Source organism: Heloderma suspectum, chromosome 14 (genome assembly GCF_057233095.1).
Source record: "Heloderma suspectum isolate Gila_16-S chromosome 14, 16-S_ref, whole genome shotgun sequence".
Classification (NCBI taxonomy): domain Eukaryota; kingdom Metazoa; phylum Chordata; class Lepidosauria; order Squamata; family Helodermatidae; genus Heloderma; species Heloderma suspectum.
In genome coordinates this window covers 8175224-8196770 of record NC_139471.1, presented here as the reverse complement: position 1 = coordinate 8196770, position 21547 = coordinate 8175224, and the positions used below count along the sequence as shown (strand labels likewise).

The following is a 21547-nucleotide window of genomic DNA, read 5'->3' as shown; positions in this document are numbered from 1 at the left end:
ACAAAGAGCATTGTGGCACCTTAAAGACAAACACATTTAGGGTGCAATCCTATGTATTGTTAGACAGAGGTCCTACAACTTCCAGCATTCCCCAGCTGCTATGATGTAGGACTTTTTTCTGTCTAAACATGCATAATTGCACCCTTATTATGTGAATTTATCCAGCCATGCACCAAGCCAAGCAGAAGAGTCTTTTTTCCCCCACAGGGCCTATCCTTCTGCCCCACGAAATCCACACATGGTACAATTCCGTGGTGACCAAAAGGCTTTCCCCTCACTGTCTGTGATTCATATAATACTTCCACTATGACACTAATCAGTGCACCATCACACAACTACCATTTTTCCAGCAATCCTCTGTACAGTGTACTGACACACAGCAAACATCACTTCACTTCTGCAGGAAGAAGAATTCTGCATGGACATGGTTGTAACACTGGATTAGACTTTTACATAGAGGACTTTTGCCACTGTGCCCAAGCTGAGGTAATCAGCAAACAACATAGTTTACCACAACATCTCAGCTGTGCAGAACACAACGCCAGTTATAGCCGCAGAAACAATACCGCAAAAAAACATTTCCAAAATGCTTATCACCTGGAAGTTCTGTCAGTGTCCTGGTCTATGTCATCCTCCTCCACTTTCGGCTCCCCCCTGCCCCCTTTCTGTCCCCTTTTCTCTGCCCTGTGAAAAGGGAGGGGAGCCAATATCTCCCCTTTCTGGACTTGCTGGAGACTTGGAGAAGTGTTGAATAGGAGGAGGACACTGACAAGTGTCAGTTCAACATTTAAAAGCGAGAGCATTACATTACCAAGTAGGAGATATTGCCACCCCCTTTTGGTGCACTAATTGCTTTCACATGTTTTCCCTTTTTTGGTGAATCTCAACTGCACAAATTAGTTCCTCTCCCTTAGTATTACCGCCCCCCCGTCCTTGTCAAGTCTGCGCAAATTAGCCTATCTGCAGTCTCATTTTATCAGTTTCCTTGTATGTTAATTACTCCACCTCAGCGGTCCCTTGACAGTTGCAACATACAAAGATATTGACAAGGCAAGACTACACATACTGGACAGGCGAAAGTGTGCTCCTGTGCACTTGCAAAAGAACGGGAAAAATAATAATTTTTTATTATTATTAAATAATGACACGAAATTAAATAATATTTAATTATTATTAAATAATGACACGATCGCGCCCAAGCGCCCTCTCCCTCTGAGCAGAGCCTGGCTAGCTCCTTGGTATACACCTGAGCTGAGGGCAATGAAGCAAGAAGGGAGACGGCTAGAACTCAGGTGGAGGAAAACTTGTGCTGAGTCTGACCGAACACAGGTAAGAGCCCACTATTGAGCCTACTCTGTGGCGGTGAGGGTGGCAAAGAGGCAGTTCTTTTCCACCAGCATTGCATCTTCTCAATGTCATCCAGCGGAGCTTTTCCGAGTGGTTCGCGGCCTGTTACATTCTGGGCCAGGGAGAGAGACGGTGGAACCCTCGGTAGCACGCTGTGACAAGTTTGTGCGGCACTTTGAGGATAAAGTCGCTCAGATTCGTCATGAATTGGACACCACCATTAATGCAGTTCCGTTGGTAGAGGCGTTCAGAGCACCATCTGGTCCAGTTTTATTGGATGAGTTTCAGTTACTGAGGCCTGAGGATGCGGACAAGGTGCTTGGCCAAGTCCGATCGACCACTTGTGTGCTTGACCCCTGCCCTTCATGGCTTATTAAATCAAACAAGGAGGGGTTGTCTGGCTGGGTCCAGGAGGTTGTAAATTCCTCCTTGAGAGAGGGAGTGGTGCCTGCCGCTTTAAAAGAGGCAGTAATTAGACCACTCCTGAAAAAGCCTAACCTGGACCCAGAGGATGTTAACAATTATAGGCCAGTGGCCAACATCCCCTTCCTGGGCAAGGTGCTTGAGCGGGTGGTTGTAGGACAGCTCCAGGCACTGTTGAATGAAACGGATTATCTAGATCCATTTCAATCGGGCTTCAGGCCTGGTTTTGGAATGGAAACTGCCTTGGTCGCCCTGTGGGATGACCTCTGCCGGGAGAGGGACAGGGGGAGTGCGACCCTGTTGATTCTCCTGGACCTCTCAGCGGCTTTCGATACCATCGACCATGGTATCCTTCTGGATAGGTTGTCTGGGTTGGGAGTTGGAGGCACTGCACTACAGTGGTTCCGCTCCTACTTAGATGGCCGATTCCAGAAGGTGGTGCTGGGGGATTATTGCTCTGTGCCATGGCAATTGTGCCATGGGGTTCCACAGGGCTCTATTTTATCCCCCATGCTGTTTAACATCTACATGAAACCGCTGGGGGAGGTTATCCGGAGGTGTGGGCTGAGGTGCCATCAATATGCGGATGACACCCAGCTCTTCCTCTCTTTCTCATCAAAACCAGGTGAGGCAGTGGCTGTTCTGAACCAGTGCCTGGGCACGGTAATGGACTGGATGAGGGCTAATAAACTGAAACTCAATCCAGACAAGACGGAGGTACTGTTAGTGGGTGGTTCGTCTGACCGGCTAGGTGATATTCAACCTGTTCTGGAGGGGGTTGCACTCCCCCTAAAGGATCAGGTTCATAGTTTGGGGGTGCTCTTGGATCCAGAACTGTCACTTGAGGCACAGGTGAACTCAGTGGCACGGAGCACTTTTTATCAGCTTATCTGGACAGAGATAACCTAGCTACAGTTATCCATGCTCTGATAACTTCTCGTCTGGATTACTGCAATGCGTTATACGTGGGGCTGCCTTTGAAAATGGTCCGGAAACTTCAGCTGGTCCAAAATAGGGCAGCAAGATTGTTAACAGGGACTGGCCTGCGAGCTCATATTACGCCAGTACTTTTCCAGCTGCACTGGCTGCCAGTCCTTTTCCGGGCCCAATTCAAAGTGCTGGTGTTAACATTTAAAGCCCGTAACAGCTTGGGGCCAGGTTACCTGAAGGATCGCCTCCTCCCATATGTGCCTGCCCAGACCTTAAGATCATCATCAGCGGCCCTTCTCCGTGAGCCCCTGCCGAAGGAAGTGAGGCGGGTGGCTACTAGGAGGAGGGCTTTTTCTGTTGTGGCACCCCAGCTCTGGAATGAGCTCCCTAGTGAGGTTCGCCTGGCGCCTACATTGTACTCCTTTCGGCGCCAGGTGAAGACCTTTTTATTTTCCCAGGCATTTTAGCATTTTAGCTTTCTAAATGTTTATCTTTGCTGTTTTAAATCTGTATTTTAAACTCCTGTACTGCTGTTAGGTTTTATTGTGGTTGTATTCTTATATTGTGGTTTTAATGTTCTATATATTTTAAATTGTTTTATTGTGTGTTGTTTGGTTTTAATTTTTGTGAACCGTCCAGAGAGCTTCGGCTATTGGGCGGTATAGAAATGAAATGAAATTAAATAAATAAATAAATAAAAATAATAAAAATACGACCACATTTGTGTAATCCTGAGACACCTTAAAAAAAAAAAAAACGGTGGTGAATGAAAAGGGGTAGCAAGCGGAATGGGGAGGGGACCGGAATGAAGAGACAGGACAGGTTTTGCTGTAAAGGTGCCTGGGATATGTGTTGGAGCTGGCTGGAGGACTGAGTGGGAAGGAGGGGGAGCCACAGCAAACCACAACAAGCCTGAGCATCTGTTTGGTGTACCGTGGGTTGTTCAGTGAACAAGCAACAGACCGTGGCTTATTTGCAGTGTGACGTGCGAACCCGCCCACTATCAATAACATTAAGGTAGCGATTCTTGGACAAAGGAGCTTCAAAGGCAGATTTCAAAATGAAACTGCTGATATAACATTGATCAAGAGATTCAACCCCATCTCTTATGGCTTGAACAGGGACAAAGACTTTTTAGCACACTACATGTGTTAATTAGCTCACAGGATGTCTGTGTTATCACCCAACAACTGTTTGGTGAATCACCACTGTTAAAGTAATTATCATTGTCTGTACATTCAGTATTTCAATTCCCTCTGACCTTCAGTTCCCCACTACTGTGTGTGTATACACCTGCCAAGTGAATTGACTGTAACTGCAAAAGCTTATGCCATAATAAATGTAAGTTGCCACAAGACCGTTTGTTGTTTTTGCTTAAACTTGTTATTTTATGGATTCTGGTGCCACTGATACTGCATTTTCCTTATTTTTCTCCTTGTCATTGTTGTGAAATATGGTGCCACCATACTGTATACTAACTGGGATGTTTTGATTATTAAAAACATGGCTGAAATTAGTAACATAGCCAAAAGCAGTGGATATGATACAGAGGTGAAAAATGCATCAGGATTTATGGCATACTGTCAAACAGGTTTTTTAGCTCCCCAGATTTAAAAAGTAGGGAGTGGGGAGCTCCTAAAGATATTATAGTCCTATAATAAACCTCAATGCACATACTCACTTTAGCATACATTAATGACTAGATCACATTCTTTGTCTTTTATTCTAGGATAGATGTATCACCTATATTTGGAAACTGAAGAGCAAAAATAGCAGACAAATAGAAGCCCCTTTTTGCTTTTTTCTAGTAGTATGTCAGAGAAAATTACACTAGATGGAAGACCAACTTTAATTAATTCTTGTTGTCATTTGGCAGTCAGCTACATCTTGTGTCAGTCTAAGTTTTCAGGTTTTAGAGATAGTATGTTGGCAGCCTGTTAAGAAGTATATTATAAAGGTGGGTCAGCACAGGTAAAATATTGACTGGGTTGTCTTGTTAATATTATATGAATGGCACTTGTATTCCACTGGGAATGCTCAGCATGAATGATTTCAATAGGATATTGGTTTCTAGTAGCAAGATTTTGGATTTTGTAATAGAATTAGTCAGAGATGACAAGTACAAAACAGTACTTTTAAAAGATGTTTAGTCAGCATCAAACAATGCATGTACCAACCTGATAGACAGTTAATCTTTGTTGTTGTGCATAGAAGATTCATTGTGTATAGGTTGATTTGGGGTAAACAATCTAATTGAATGTATCGTTTTATTTTATTTACAACCGCTCCACATCTAAACAGATTCTGGAGCCGTGAACAATAAAAGATAAAAAGAATAAAAAATACCATATTAAAACATATTAAAAACAACAACATATTAAAAGTAAAACAACAACCCCAGAATAACAATAAAAACTGTGGCTGGGGAGTCAAGGAAGGCCTCTTGAAATAAAGATGCCTTCAGCAGGCACTGAAAATGACACAATGGTGGTGCCTGCCTGACCTCCAGAGGCAGGGAGTTCCACAGAAAGGGAGCCATCACACCAAAAGCTCTACTCCAAGGGACTCTGATTGGGCCATAGGTCCATGCAGAACCACCAGGACCATCCTTTCTGATGACCTCAGTGACCAGGCAGGTTGATCAGGCAGAAGGTACTCTCAAGTATCCTGATCCCAAGTTGTTCAGGGCTTTATGTACTAGTAGCAAAACCTTAAACCTGGCCCAGTAGTCATTAAGCAGCCAGTGCAGTTCCCTCAGCAAAGGAGTTACATGCTGAAAGGGGGTAGTTCCTGACAGCAGCAGAGCTGCTGGATTCTGCACTAGCTCCAGCTTCCAGACCAGCCTTAAGGGCAGCATCACGTAGAGTGCATTGCAGTAATCCAGTCTTGAGGTTACTAGCACCTGTACTATTGTGCCCAAGGTATCCTTGTCCAGGAGAAGTTGTAGCTGGCGTACCAGTCAAATCTGGTAAAATGCACTCCAAGCCACCATGGCCACTTAGGCCTCCAGTAACAGTGATGGATCTAGGAGTACCCCGAGACTATGAAACTGATCTTTCAACGGGAGTGTATTGGTGGGCAACAGCCATCAAAGCTGGGGTAATGGAGGAGAAACGCAGAAGGTACTCTGTTGAAATCACAGCTAATTATAATGGATACCCACTTTTATTGGTCAAATAATTGAGAAATATTTCCTCCTGCCACTACAACAATATCCTCCTCTCACTGCACTGCAGTGATAAACTAGCTACCACTGCTCTGTGTATTACAGATATTGTTGTTTCTACAACTGAAATAGTCTCTCTTGATTTTCGTTCACATCTCTTTGGAATTCAGCAACAACTGTAGTTTAAAAAGTGAAATGCTGACACAACCATGAAGATTGAATTTTACATTTAAATTCAGTAGAGGTGACTGAAGAATGAAGAGAAATAGTAGAAGTCCACCAATAAACATATGAGCAAAAGAATGCGGAAATGCCCTTTGTTGCATTGGTTTTCAAACTGTTAAATGAAGAACTGTCAACTGTAGCAGCTTCTTGCCTCTGAATTTAATAGTAGTAATAGTGTGGCTGAACGTGCGTATTCTGTGTGCAAGAGCTCTTTCAAGTGGTAGTGTATTTGTTTCAAGAAATTGCAAATGGTTTTAAGCCATTTGCTTCTGGCTCCTGAGATCCCAGATTGCCAAGGGCAGATGTTTTCTGTAGACAACATGATTATATCCAGCACTGTTGAATGGGAAGATTAGGGTTGGTTAGTTGAAAGATTTATTTAATTGAAATCACATGCAGCCACCTGTGCACTTTTGCAAAGAAGAAACAAATCTAAAATAGTTCATTTTAGTAGGGCTGTCTAGAACGACATCTCTCTCACCCAGCAGCTGTTAATGTTCTATTCATAGATCAGTGCTGACACTAGTTGTACTGCTGCCATTGCCATAAATCTGTATTTTCAGGCTGTATAAGATTCTGTTACACATACTACTGGGTTTAAACATTTAAAGGGGCAAATAAAATGTATTCAGGTGATCATATCCATAAATAATTCCTCAGAAAGCAGTCTGAACATGGAAGGGTTCTGTGCTCATATTGTCTGTTTTGATTATATTGGCAGTTCTTACTCGCTCTGAACTGCTTGATGCCCAAATCCCAGGTAATTTGCTAACTTTTCAATTTCTTCAAAACCTTTGCAAATATTTGAAATATCCTCATCCAACAATACATCTGCAGACTCCTTCAAAGAACATTCATCCCTTTGAATTATAATCGTGTACTGGTTCCACAGCATATATGTTGTTTGAGTAACAGTATGATTGCTTGCATAATGCTGGATACCAGCTCTCTGTAGAAAGTCTTCCATGGCCATGTTTCCTTCTTCCTCAGTTTTCCGATCTATGTGAAGAAAGTCTGCCAAATATGTAATTATCTCGCTCTCTTCCACTAGCTCAGTATATGTAGAGCTAGGTTCTGCACATACATCTTCATTCAAATCATGCTGCTGATAATTTTGGTTGTTAAGAGGCTGTGTTGGTTTCTTTTCTTGTGAGTCTTTGTAGATAGTGGGATTGGTGTTCTGAACATTTTCTGTTCTGTTCTGGCATGGAAATTCTCGTATGTCAGGGACTGAGCTGGCATCATTTTCTTTAGCTGCTTGCTTCTGAGATTCTAGTACAAGACACCACTGTTGATTTCTTTGACTCAGCCACAATCGAGCCATTGCTAGCTCATCTGAAGCCGTGTCATAATAATGCTCTCTGTGAGTTACTATATCGATATATTTGGCACCAACTGACAGCAGTTTGGCTTTACTATCCTCTGTTACCCAGTACTTCTGTTGAAGTTGGACTTTGGGGACTAAGAGTTCTTGTGTTGCTTCCATGTTCCTGCTGGAAAAAAGAGTTTGACTTTACAAATTGTGCTTACCATATAAAGGGGGCATTAGGGTTTTAATTGTAGTGAACTGCCCAGAGAGCTTCGGCTATTGAGCAGTATAGAAGATAGAGAGAGAGAGAGAGAGAGATGGGAAAGGCAAAGGATCACTTTTTAATTTTTTGTTACTTGCCTGTGGTGTTGTACTTCGCTGTGGCAAAACTCTTTGATCCATCATTTTTCTATTTCTTAAAAAAAATCTAGCTTTATTAAAAAAAAAAAAATACCCAAAGACAGGATGAATCAGTACTGCACGTTCCTAGGTGCCTCAGGCACCTGGCATCTATGATTTTTCCAGCCCTCCCTGAAAGTGAATGAAGTCTTTTAGGAAGGATGTTATGTATTTTCATCAACTGTTGAACTAGGCTACTCACTGATTTGGCTTAACATGAAGATCAGCAATCCATAAATCTACTTGCCATGGGAACTGCCTCTCCCAACTCTAGCATGTATCTTTTCCAAGGCAGGCTTTAATTTTTGCTATTGTTTGAGTCATAAGCACAAATTCTAAAGATGTGGCGATGAAAGAAACAGGGCACTTTGAAGGAGTTTGGGGGTGGGTGGGGCCCCAAGTATCATGGTTGGGTAGGACTTTATAGCTGACTAGCCAGAATTTGTGGGCGTGTGGTAAAACTAGAGGAGTTACATGCATGGCTTCCTTTAGATATCTGTTTTTGCTAAACATGTTCTTTTAGTATGGCCCCTTAATTTTTGTTGTCATGTTGCATGTAATGATCTGTGATTAATCAAATGACTTTTAAAAGATTAATCAATGAAATCTGCATAAATGTTAATATGACTAAACAATTGTTTTAAATAAGAATACTACCTTTGATTTTATAAGTACACAAATATAGCATTAAAAAATCTCCTGATTAAGTGGGGATGCATTTTCATTTGGTTAAAAAGACTTAGAGAGCAATCCTATGGCCGCTAGACACCGTCTAGCGGATTTATGTGGTTTATGAGAACCACGGTTGGAACCAGAGCTCAGACCATGGTTGCCAGGAACTGCGCTCCCTGCCACCTTATAGGTGGCGTGATTCTTGCTGGTCTCTGTGCTTGGAAACAGAGCGTGGAGAGGGAAAAAAGGAGGCAGCCCCAGGAGAGGGAAGGAGACCATGGAAGCCACTTTATGCAGCTTCCTATGCACTGCATGGCCTTCCAGCTCTGAAGCGTACCAGCTAGACAGCCCAAATCAGCCATCTAGCCACAAAAGCAGGGCAGCCAGAGCATGGAGGAGAAGATCCCCTCCGCGCTCCATCCACCCTGCATAGGATGCTCGGCAGCCTCTGACTTCGGAGGCTGTCAACTATCCCGATAGGATTGTACCCTTTATTGGTTATGCTAACTGTTAATTCAAGATTGCTGCCCTACTAACAATCCAGTATTCTGAGAATGATTTGCCATGAGAGGTCCTGCTTCACTGCAGGAGATGTGTGTAAAATGACCTTCAGGCTCTATGTTATGCCTTGTCCCTGCACTCATTTCCTGACTTTCTCATTCCAGGCAATTGACAGAAATCTTTCTCCCAGCTCAGCTGACTTTTTCTGCATAGAAGAAAAAGATAAATATAAAAGTTCTTAAAAGTATGTATAGTTAAATGAGGTAAACTCAAAATGACCTTGCCATTGAAGGAGAAAATTCAATAGCACATTTAATTTTAATAGAGTATTATGTATGTTTGACAGTGTAGCAGGGATTTTATCAGATTTACATTTGCATTGTTTTATGCTTAGTAAACACCATAAATAAAGCAAGAGTTAAATTGCACATAAAACCTTAATAGCTTCCTTTCTCACTCTAACTGATTTTAAGAGCACAACACACAGGCTAGAATCAGAAGAACAGTTCAGTTAGTTCCATGAGCCCAACGAGGATATGCATTTCTCAAACACCCCCCCCCCCCCCAGCATATGCCCAGCCACTTTTGAAACAGGAATTTGAAAAGTAGTCTGCTGTGGTCTGCTGTTCAAAGGAAAATAAACTTGAAAATTGCTCAGCATGCTAGCAAGCCCTTGGACATTCCTTAAAGATCCCTACTATAGAAGATAACATTATAACACTGACAACTAAGATCTAGCATCTTCTTTTCTGATCTCATTAAGGTACCTTTACTAAATAAGAAAAAGCATGCTGTTTTGTGATGCTGTGTCATATTTGCTTATAGGGAAAGCTAGCTCATCCCAGTGAGGTCAGTGAAGAAAGAAATTATTCTGTTGTATTTATCTAAAAGCCAAAACTTCATCTGCCATACATATATCTGCCCCATTTACATCTAAAATGGGGGCTGTGGAAGTCTATATTTTCACAAAAAAGGTACATACAGGTGAAGGGAGCTGAAAACTCCCTCCTGTTCCAACTTATGTTCCCACTGCTGTACTTTACCACGTTATGTTCCCATTGCTGCAGTCACATTACTCACAACCAGCCTCCTAGCAAATCAGGCTGGGGGAAAAATGCTTGAGGTGATGGACCCTTCTCTTATCTGTGTGCACTTTCTGTTGTAAAAATAGATTCCCCTATCCCCCATTGTAGAGGTTAATTGGGTAGGAATAAAAAATAGTCTACCTCATAGTTCCCTCTCTGCTTTTTATGCAGTTTTTATCACTGATCATGATCATTATGTACTTCCTTTCATTTTATCATCCATTTAGCAAATTATGTTATCGATATTTACTACCATTTAAAGTTTTGGAAGTAGCCTACCTTGTCATTGGTCTCAGACTTAAAGGATATGGAAGATGTTTAGGAAAGCCTTTTCCCCCCTTAATTCAATTTTGTGAGGATATAAACCCAACTTTTCTTGCTAAGCATCTCCTTCCTTCAAAACACCATGCAAAGATCTCCCCATTTATTTTTAGTTACTACTTGGACTACCATGGTAACAGTGCATGTGGCAACAGCTTGTAGTTACTGTTTATAGATGCCTCATGGTTGACATGGAGGTGTTTCATAGAACTCTTTGCCGCGTACAGTTGGCTGAAATCAATTTTAGATAACGAACACAGCAGACATTCATAATTTCTTTGCATAATTTCTGCTACACTCAGTGGAGAAACACCATTTTTAAATAGTTTTTTTTTGTTAGGGTTAGAATTCTGTCTGTTGATGGAATCAAACGTTGTCAATTGCCTGTTATTAAATGCATTCAAATATTGTCAGATTATTTATGTAAAAATCAGCCTTCATTAATGGCATCATGGTATCATCTGTTTGCAAAGGCAGGAGTCAGGTAGCATTTGCTGTCCAGCCCAGGAGGAGCTGGGTTGATATTCACAGGACTACTTTACGCTTGCCCAAGGACTTGTATGTGCTTGGTGGGATTTTTTCCTTTTTTTGGTCCTTTGAACAACAGACACACCCTCCATGAAACATAATCACTTTTGTTTATGCCTAAAAGCCATCAAAGAAGGAACAGAACAAACCTCTCTTGGAAAGAAGTTCCATAACCTCGGTTCCATTTATGAAAACACTATGTCTTGAGTCACTAAACCACCCACTGCACCTTTAGATCATGAAAGAACCCAGGACAAGGCCTCTGAGGAAAATATTAAGGTTCAGGTAGGAGCATATGGGAGGAGGTGGTCCTTGAGGTATCCTGGAACCAAGGCCTTTATAGCATTTGTTGCCAGATGTTGTTTGTGGCATAAAGAATCAGTTTAGAGAAATTCATGAGTAACTTGAGTATGAGAGGACTACTTTTCTGAGGAAGCTGAGTTGGAGCAGCTGTTTTCAAAAAGCGAACCCTAGGTTTGCTATTTTTTTTCTTGTATGGGGCCGTACAAGAAAAGGAGCCAGTTATCAGCACTGGTCAGTATGAGAAGAAGTATATATAGTTCTAAGTGGGCTTGTAGTTCTTAATTCTGAAAGATTTGCATCTCAATAAAACAGTTAAAAGTTGAAGGAAACTATTTATAATACAAAATGGATGCTTATTGAATACTATGTTGTGAGATATTTGAATGAGTCGTAGACTGGGAGTACTTCCAGACAAAGTTTTTATCGCACCACCGCCCTGCCTCATTCACTGAATTTTATGGGGGAGGGGGCTCCAAACAATGTTGTTATCCACTCGTAACCCTCCCATTTTTTCCAGCCTCTTCTTCCATCTTTTTCTTTACCTCAGAAAACCTGTAAAACAAAACAAAAAAAGACAGAAATGCTGCACCATGCCTTCTAACTGGTAGCGCTAGGAACCGTCTGTCTGGAAGAACCCTGAACGTTTAGTTTGCTGGGAAACTGAGGTTTAAACACAGGTGAACTGTTCCAGGCAGGGTGACTTGCACAGGAAAGGCTTTGCTGAATGTGATGTGTAATACAAAAAAAAGAAAAAATCTGTGCATATGGTGAATGGTTACTGACTATGGTGACCATCTAAATAGGGTGGAGTACTAAATCTGATATGGCCGCCTGAAGCCAGGCCCACCACATTAGACCAAGACATAGGGAGATCTGGTTACATCTTCAGCCGGCAGGACAATAGGAAGCGATACAGGAGCACTGAGTCCAGAGAGAACACATCTAAAAAGCTTCCCTTCTTACTCTAACCAAAACAGTTTGCCTCCAAACTGGGTTTTGAGTTTTGGCTTGGAGGCAATCTATGGTTTGCAATAACTATAATTTGCTCAGTTTGGATGTTCCAGCAAAATATAAGGTGGGGGGCGAGCACACATGACCATAGTTTGTCCAAGATAGCCAAACTTTGCTCATAATCTCTGAACAGGGCCTGTGTTTAATGCCAGTATCTCATTGTAGAAGCAAGGTTTCTTCGATCATATGCAGGTACAGTTTGAAAACAGAAATATGTGTATAGGGAAAAAAGTGTACAGATTTCCCTGTGGAATGTCTGCCAGACAGAAATTAGCTCAGTGATAACAGGTGAACGGGAATTATCAGCCACTCAGGAAGGCACATAACCCGTTTACCCAGTAGGCTAAACCATTAAGAACATAAGAGCCATGCTGAATCAGACCAAGGGTCTATGTAGCCAGCATTTTGTTCACATAGTGGCCAACCAGCTGCCCATGGGAAACCCACAAGCAGGACAAGAGTGCAATAGCATCCTCCCGCCCATTTTTCCCAGCAACTGGTACACATAGGCTTACTGCCTCTTATACTGGAGGTAGCATAGAGTCATCAAGACTAATAGCCATCAATAGCCTTATCGTCCATGAATTTGTCCAATCCCCTTTTAAAGCCATCCAAATTGGTGGCCGTCACTACCTCTTGTGGAAGTGAATTCTATAGTTTAACTATGCACTGTGTGAAGAACTTCCGTTTATCTGTCCTGAATCTCTTATCTGTCCTGAATCTTCCACCAGTTAACTTTATGGGATGACTGCGGGTTCTAGTATTATGAGAGAGGGAGGAAAATATCTCATTATCCAATTTCTCTACACTATTCATAATTTTGTACTCCTCTTATGGCCCTCCTTACTCACCTTTTTTCTAAGCTAAACAGTCTCAACTGTTGTAACCTTTCTTTTTTCAGGGGAGTTGTTCCAGCCCCTTGATCATTTTAGTTGCCCTTTTCTGCACGTTTTCCAACTCTACAATATCTTTTCTTAGGTGCAGTGACCAGAACTGTTCACAGTATTCTAAGTGTGGTCACACCATAGAATTGTATAAGGGCAGTATGACCTTCGCAGTTTATTTTCAGTTCCTTTCCTAATTATGCCTAATGTGGAATTTGCCTTTTTTTACAGCTGCCACACTCAGACCTGAGTCCACGACATACCCTCTCCATAGTATTGTGTCTTTTAGCTTTGGAGAGAATTATTTCCAATAGATACAAAATTCATTTTCCTGCATTTGAAAACATAAGCTAAAATGTTTCTGATCATGACATGAAAGATTGATAGAAACAGGTGGACTGTGGTTAGCCAGAGAAGTCTCAACCACTGCATACCTGAAACATCATGTGCAGCTTGCAGTATTGTTGGACAATTAGTTTAAAAGCAGTATTCTGAGAACATTATCAGCCTAGACTAGCATCTCCTATGAGCTTTCATCTGTGACGTTTCTCCTTTAACTTCTCCTTTAATAAAGCACATTCAAAATGTGCTTTATGCCCTGGATGATGAAATATTATTGATCAATTCACACTGGATTAATTTATAAATAAAACACAGGCTTATACAGCGCCATGAACTATTCATATGGCCATTGGTCACTGTAAATTAATTTTCCAGGAAGTGGGTTGACTGGAAAAACGGTTTACTCTAATTAATAAGTAACCATATTTATTTTTTACCCATGCACTTCGTAACTAGGAGAAAACATTTCGGTACAGCTCTGTTTGGCAATTCACTTAAGCAGCATTAGATAAAAAGGTTTTAATCAAAGAAGTTTGGCTTAACTATATTCTGTATATGGCATTAAAAGTTGAACAGGTTATGGATTCTTCATATATAATCTCAGGATATATGTGAACCGCCCAGAGAACTTCAGCTATTGGGTGGTACAGAAATGTAATAAATAAACCTTGAAAATGGAAGTGGATGATTGGCAAAGCTGCTTAAAGCTGCATTTTGACAGATCATTTCTGTAAACTATTTCAACTATGAAACTGAATCTTTATGAAGTAGGTAATGAGAGAGTCTGTTTTGGAAATAAAAGCAATAGAGTACCTTCTTTCTGATGGACTACCAAATTTAACAAAATTAACTGAGCAATCCTTTCATGTTTACTTGGAAGTAAATCCCACAGTGGTTAATGGTTCCTAGGAAAGTGTGCATAGGATTGCAGCCTCAAGAAGCCTAATTACTCCTTCTAATGGGGGGGGGGGAGACTTCCACCCTGCAGATGTTATTGAACTGTAACTCCCATCATCCCTCACTATTGGCTATGCTGGCTAGGGCTGATGGGAATTGCAGACCAGTGACATCTGGAGGGCCACAAGTTGTCGACTCCTACTCATGACTTGTATCATGATTACTGGGAAGAGGAAGAGGCTTTAAGTTTGCCCTCCTCTTGAGGCTCATAATCCAAGTTGCTGGGATAGGGGTGTGAAGGGAGGAAGTGTCTGTGTTGGTGGGTGGATGAACACATGCAGGTGTGGGCATAGTGGCAGGGGTGTGTCCCCTGTGGGTTTCCAGGGGGTTGAAATTGGCCCCGGAAGCCCCCGAAGTTGTCCACCCCTTGCCTATGGTGTTCCACAGGGTTCTGTCTTGTTCCCCATTTTATTTAGCATTTACATGAAACTGCTAGGAGATGTCATTGAGAGCTTTCAAGTAATATGCTCATGACACCCAACTCTATTGCTCTTTGTCACTTAACACCAAGGAAACGATCGTAAGTCTTGAACACTGCCCGTGTTTGATGAGGGTGAATAAGCTGAGGTTAAACCCAGGCAAGACAGAGGTGGTGTTAGTCAGTAGAAAGCCTGGCTTGGGGATCAGGAGCCTGTTCTTGAAGTAGTTGCACTTCTCCTGAAGGATCAGCTTCATAGTTTGGGAATGCTCCTTGATCCTATGCTGTTGTTGGATTTTCAGGATTCAGTGGTGGGAAGGAATGTGTCTGCACAATTAAGCTTGGTGTGCCAGCTGCGACCCTTCATGAATTGGTCTGACTTGGCAATAGTTACATCTCGTTTAGACTATTGCAGTGCACTCTATATGGCTACCCTTGAAGAGTGTCCTAAAGCTACAATTGGTGCAAAATGCTGCAGCTAGGCTGCTAACTGGTGCACAGTATTTGGACCATATTACACTTGTCTTGAAAGGCCTGCCCTGGTTGCCATTTGCTTTCCAGGTTCAAATCAAGGTGTTAGTTTTAGCCTTTAAAGCCCTGAACAGCTTAAGACATGGCTATCTAAGGGATTGCCTGTTATGAACCTGCCCTTGTATTAAGATCTGCAGGAGAGGCGCTTTTGAGGGCACCATTATCCACAGAAGCCTGCTGGTCAGCCATGTGTTAAAGGGCCTTCTCTTGTGTTGCTCCCAAACTGTGGAATGCACTTCCTCCCGAATTCTTCATTGTCCCTCACACTCTTGGTTTTTAGAAAGGATGTGAAGGCACATCTTTTTAATCTAGCCTTTTAATTTGTGTGTGGGGGGGGGAAGAGGGCTAGCCATGTTAAGGGAACATGGCCCAGATAGTTAATGGCTGGGCCATCTTGCGGCCCTCCCCCCACCTGCAGGTTTGGTGGTTGCCCTGTCAGCCTACCCTTAGGTCTCCAGATGCTGCTCTTAAATGCCAAACTAGTTCAAAATAAGGTCTCCCTTATTCATGATTTAATAGTGGATGGCATGCATAACTGAGAACTTGGTGAGTGAGCAGGGAGGAGTTAGTCTCCCAGCTGAACCAAGTGCCCACCTGGGTACTTGATGCAGCATCAGGATGAGTTCCTATTGGTCAGGTATATTCAAGAGCAATGACGTAGGAAAGAGACAATATCTCTCTGCCTCTATATGCTTCCCAGCTGAGCTGTTCAGGGTCATCTCAGGCTAATTACATGCTGGCCCTAAGGACTCTGTTTAATATGCTTGCAAGGCATCTGCCGGGACTTAGACCCCAGTGTTACAGCAGGTGAATTAGGTTAGATATGTAGAGACTTCCATATTGGATCCTTGCCCCTCGTGGCTTATAAAAACTGGCAGGGAGGGAACAGCCAGCTGGATCAGGGAGGTAATCAGTGCCTCTTTGTGAGAGGGAGTGATCCCAGGCCGCCTGAAAGAGGGGTGGTGAGACCACACCTGAAGAAATCCTCTCTGGACTTGGAAGATCTCAGTAACGTTAGGCCAGTGGCAAATGTTCCTTTCCTGGGCAAAGTCCTTGAGAAGGTGGTCACCAACCAGCTCCAGATGCTCTTTGATGAGACAAATTATCTGATTCCATTTCAGTTGAGGTTCAGGCTGGGTTTTGGCATGGAAACAGCCTTGGTCTCCCTGTATGATTGTCTGTGTTGGGGAGAGACAAAAGACTGTGACCTTGTTGATTCTCCTTGATCTCTTGGTGGCTTTTGATACCATCAACCATGATATCCTTCTGTGGCATTGGGCTGAGTTGGGAGTAGGAGGTACTGCATTGCAATGGTTTCATTCCTACTTGGATGGTCGGCTGTAGAAGGTGATGCTTGTGGGATATTGCTCAGCCCTGTGGATTCTCTAGTATGGGGTTCTACAGAGGTAGGTTTTGTCCCCGATGCTATTTAACATCTACATGAGAATGCTGAGTGGGATCATCCAGAGTTTCAGAGTGCATTGTCATCAGTATACTGATGACACGCAGCTCTATTTCTCCTTTTCATCTTCATCCAGGTGAGGCTGTGGATGTGCTAGATTGGTGCCTGGCTGCAACAACGGACTGCATGTGGGCTAAGAATCTAAAACTCAATCCAGACAAGATCAAGATGCTTTTAGTGGGTGGTTTGTCTGACCAGATGGGGGGATGGGTCTCAACCTGATCTGGATGGGGTTGTACTCCCTCTGAAAGAGCAGGTTCATAGCTTGGGGTTTCTCCTAGACCCAGCTTTGTCACTTGAGGCTCAGGTGGTCTTAGTAGCATGGAGTGTTTTCTACCAACTTGGGTTGGTGGCCCAACTATGCCTCTATCTGGAGAGGGATAACCTGGCTTCAGTAGTCCATGCTCTGATAACCTCCAAGTTAGATTACGGCAATACACTATATGTGGGATTGCCTCTGAAGAGGATTCAGAAGCTGCAGCTTGTGCAAAATGCAGCAGCCAGACTGATAATGGGGACAAAAGGTCCGAATATATAACACCGATTCTGTCCCGTTTGTACTTAACTGCCCATACATTTCCGAGCCCAATTCAAGGTGCTGGTTTTGACCTGACCGAGTGCCTCTCCCAGTATGAACCTATCTGTATGCTGCGCTTATCATATAAGGCTCTCCTCTGAGTACCTCTTCCAAGGGAGACTCAGAAGTTGGCAACGAGGGAGAGGGCCTTCTCAATGATGACCCCTGATTATGGAACGTTCTCCCCAGTGAGGCCTGCCTGGTGCCAGCATTGTCATTTTTTAGTGCCAGGTTAAGAACTTCCTCTACTTTCAGGCATTTGGCAGCATATGATAATGTTTGTAATCTGGATGTGCAATTTCTTATTGCTGATGATTAAAATTGTGATTATCTGTCCATCCATCCTATCAGACAATATACATGTGTGTGTTGTCTGTTGATATGTTTATATGCCTGTGTGCAAATGGTCTTTATACCATTTTAAGGTTTTAATTTTAAGGTTTTTTAAGGTTTTAATCTTTTAATTTTAAAAGATTAAGGTTTTTAAGGTTTTTAAGGTTTTAATCTTTGTAAACTGCCCAGAGAGCTTTGGCTATTGGGCAGTATAGAAATGTAATCAATGAAAATGAAATGAAATTATGTAGTTGTTTTAATGTTTTACTGTTTTTAATGTTCTTATTTTTCAGGTTTTATTGCTTTAAATTGTTGTGCACTGCCTTGATGGCTTTTTAACAAACAAGGTGGTAAGGTAAAGGTGTCCCCAACCAGTCGTGTCCGACTCTAGGGTGTGGTGCTCATCTCCATTTCTAAGCTGAAGAGCCAGCGCTGTCCGAAGACGCTTCCGTGGTCATGTGGCCGGCATGACTGAACACCGAGGTGCACGGAACGCTGTTAACTTTCCCGCCGAAGCAGTACCTATTTATCTACTTGCAATTTCTTGCTTTCGAACTGCTAGGTTGGCAGAAGCTGGGACTGAAGGCGGGAGCTCACTCCGTCATGCAGCACTCGGGTCTCGAACTGCTGTCCTGCCGACCTTCCAGTCTGCAGTTCAGCGTCTTAACCACTAAGCCACTGCGGCCCCAATAAGGTGGTATATATTTGTTAATAATGAAACAAACAAACAAACCGTGGTTAATTTAAGCAAGCTGACTTCAAACTGTGGTTTATGAAGCTGGCTTGTTTGAAACTAACCGTAATGGAGATTAATGATAATTTGCCAGGTTTGAGTGATATGGTAAGCTGTGGTTAGTCAAAAACGGTAGCTTCCAACCTCCTCCTCCTAGCCATGTGGGAGGAGAGGAGGGGATTGTGTGAGCCTGTGAGGAACTTGGCTCATTCACATCTCACTAAACCATAATTAATGTGACATCCAAATAAAACCAATGTGTTACTTTCTACTGTTCTAACACTTCATCTGTTTTTATGCTTTTAGTCCTTGATACTGACATTCTGTTCTATTATTTGTGTTTTCATAATTTTTTACTGTTTGTTTATGTGGTATATTGCTTTGAGTACATTTTATATAGAAAAGTGGGGCAGAAAAAATAAATAAATAATGCTGTATGAATGTGGCAGTGTAAATGCTGGAGTTTTCTCATATTTTGTTAGGAAGTTGGTAGCATGTTCCATCAATTTGAGATGAGCTTACTTGACGGAAATGTGTTTTGGGTCACAGCCTTGGGTTATAAAAGTTATATGATGCGCACCACATGCTCAGTAAGATTGAAGAGTACTTTATATATAATGTATAATTTAATCCACATTCTTAATGTTCTTTCACCTCACTGGTTTTTGGGTACTGGGGAAAAGAGGTGGAGCATGAATTATATGCGATATTCCTACTTTCCACTGGATGTGCACAGTTTGACTGTGTGAATACCATTCTGATACTCCATGCTGGGGTCTAAGACAAAATTTTCACTCAGCTAATGACTGGCTGGTGACGGTAGAATTTTTTGCCCCCTCAGCATCACTATCTTCAGAGTAATGGTTATGTCAAAATAACAGTATGAATGGGGATGATGATGGTTCCAAAATCTACAGATGGTAGAACCATTATGGAGGTATTGTTCATTTGTTTTCATACACAGTGCCATATAGGGTTGTATTCAGCGTTAGTCCTACTTAGAGTACATCCATTGAAATGAATGGGACTTAAGTTAGACTAACATTGGATACAACCCATAGATTTTTATAGGAGCTTACAATTTAAACTGTTGTTGTTCAGTCATTCAGTTGTGTCCGACTCTTCGTGACCCCATGGACCAGAGCACGCCAGGGCTTCGTGTCCTGCGCTCTCTCCCGGAGTGTGCTCAAGTCCATATTCATTGCATCGGTGATGCTATCTAGCCATCTCATCCTCTGCCGTCCCCTTCTCCTTCTGCCTTCAATCTTTCCCAGCATCAGGGTCTTTACCAGTGACTTTTCTCTTCACATTAGGTGGCCAAAATATTTGAGCTTCAGTTTCAGTATTTGTCCTTCCAATGAGCAGTCAGGGTTGATTTCCTTTAGGATGGACTGATTTGACCTCCTTGCATTCCAGGGGACTCGTAAGAGTCTTCTCCAGCACCACAGTTCGAAAGCATTGATTCTTTGGCGTTCAGCCACAATTTAAATTAGACAATGGATATTGTGTTAATCTTTGCAGTACCACTTGAAGGTGCGTGCCATGCTCCAAAAGGTTTCAGTGGTGGCATTACTGCCTAAAGTGTCAAGATATATATCATCTAGGAAGAACCCTTCGGTCATTGATCTACTCTAGTACCTCCAGACACAGTGGAATTTGGCAGCCACAGCTTTTGCTTGAGAGCACCTAGGCAAGCTATATGACGACAAGAGCTAGGCCTTTATTGGAGTTTAGTGGCAGTTAACATTCTGTTAAATTTCCATATTGCTTTTTCTTAATAAAGCTGTGGTTCAGAAGTATCCCAGCTGCGAGGTCCTGACTCCTCCTGTGATTCAGGAAAAAGCTTTATATTTAGAATATGTGCGAAAGTGCTTTCTGTTTACAACGAATGTCTGAGTCTTATTTCTTGGAAATTTGTAATATAAGAAATGGAAATGAACATTTTGTATGTTACATTTTTATTTGCCTTTTTTTCAGAAACATCTATTCTGAGATATGAGCTGCAATGCCCCACTTGTGTTTGACTGTCTGCACTTAAAGCTGGAAAGGAAAATACATTATGGGTAAGTTAATCTGCTTCCATTTTATCATTGAAGGGAAAACAAAAAGAGATTTATTGAAGTGTGGCAACATAGTACTGAGGGGTTTAGAGTATCTTATTGAACTAAAACTGTCAAGGCTTGAAATGTGATTGCAAGGCAAGAATCTGAATAATATCTAACATATTAACACAGTAAATCTTCATAGGGAAATGCATGTTTTTATGTTTTCTTAGTCACTGTCAGAAAGGCTTCTATGCTTTTACATTGGAAATACGCTTCAGATGGAGAAATTCCAGAAGCTTTTAGATCCCAGTTGCTGTTGTTTTCCCAATAGGAGTGGGGAAACTTTTTTGCCTAGAGGCCAAACTGTAACTGGGATCCAAAAGCTTCTGGAATTTCTCCATCTGAAGTGCACTTCCAGTGTAACAAGCATAGAAGCCTTTATGACAGTGGTTAACAGAACCTAAAAACAGATATTTCCCTATGAAGGTTTACTGAGTCAATAGTGGCACCCCAGGAGCATGTTAGGGGCAGCATGCCAGCAGCGGGCAAGGCCAAAACCCATAGTGAATGGGGGACACTCATCCCCCTTACACACTGATTCCCTCTACACTCGCTCATCCCCCCATTCTACTCCCCCATTCTCTTGCTCACCCCATATTCAAACACATAGATATACCTCTCTCTGCACGGAGAAAAGGGATGCTCTTTTCTCTGTGCATAGAGAAAACAAAGTGATCTAGCCATGAAGGAAGAGACCAGATTCCTTTCTCCACAGCAAGATTGCCCTCCTTTCTGTATGCATGGAGAAAGAGGCTGCCCTCTTTTCAGTGCAGAGAGAGAGCAATATAGCCATATAGAAAGAGACCAGATCTCTTCCTCCATAGCTAGATCACCTTTCTTTTTGCTGGGAGAAAAGGATCAGGAATGTGTAGTCATCCAGATGTTGTTGGTGTACAACTCCCCTCACCATGCTGGCTATACTGGCTAAGGATGATGGGAGTTGAGGTCCATCAACATATGGAGGGTCATACGTTTCCCACCCTTG

General features: G+C 42.3%; 2 protein-coding genes across 4 annotated transcripts in view; one reads left to right on the top strand and one right to left on the bottom strand.

Moving 5' to 3' along the window:
- RALGPS1 (Ral GEF with PH domain and SH3 binding motif 1) overlaps positions 1 to 21547 on the top strand; it is a 310289-nt gene that overhangs the window by 26263 nt on the left and 262479 nt on the right. For all 3 annotated transcript variants that reach the window (XM_084821508.1, XM_084821507.1, XM_084821506.1), the window contains exon 2: positions 20435 to 20520. The gene's annotated coding sequence lies outside the window, so the exon portion shown is untranslated. The remainder of the gene's footprint in view (positions 1 to 20434; positions 20521 to 21547) is intronic.
- LOC146335664 (uncharacterized) lies at positions 3648 to 7832 on the bottom strand. The gene has a single exon (XM_084821364.1). The coding sequence runs from the start codon at positions 7575 to 7577 to the stop codon at positions 6816 to 6818; it is 762 nt and encodes a 253-aa protein (XP_084677490.1). The 5' UTR covers positions 7578 to 7832; the 3' UTR covers positions 3648 to 6815.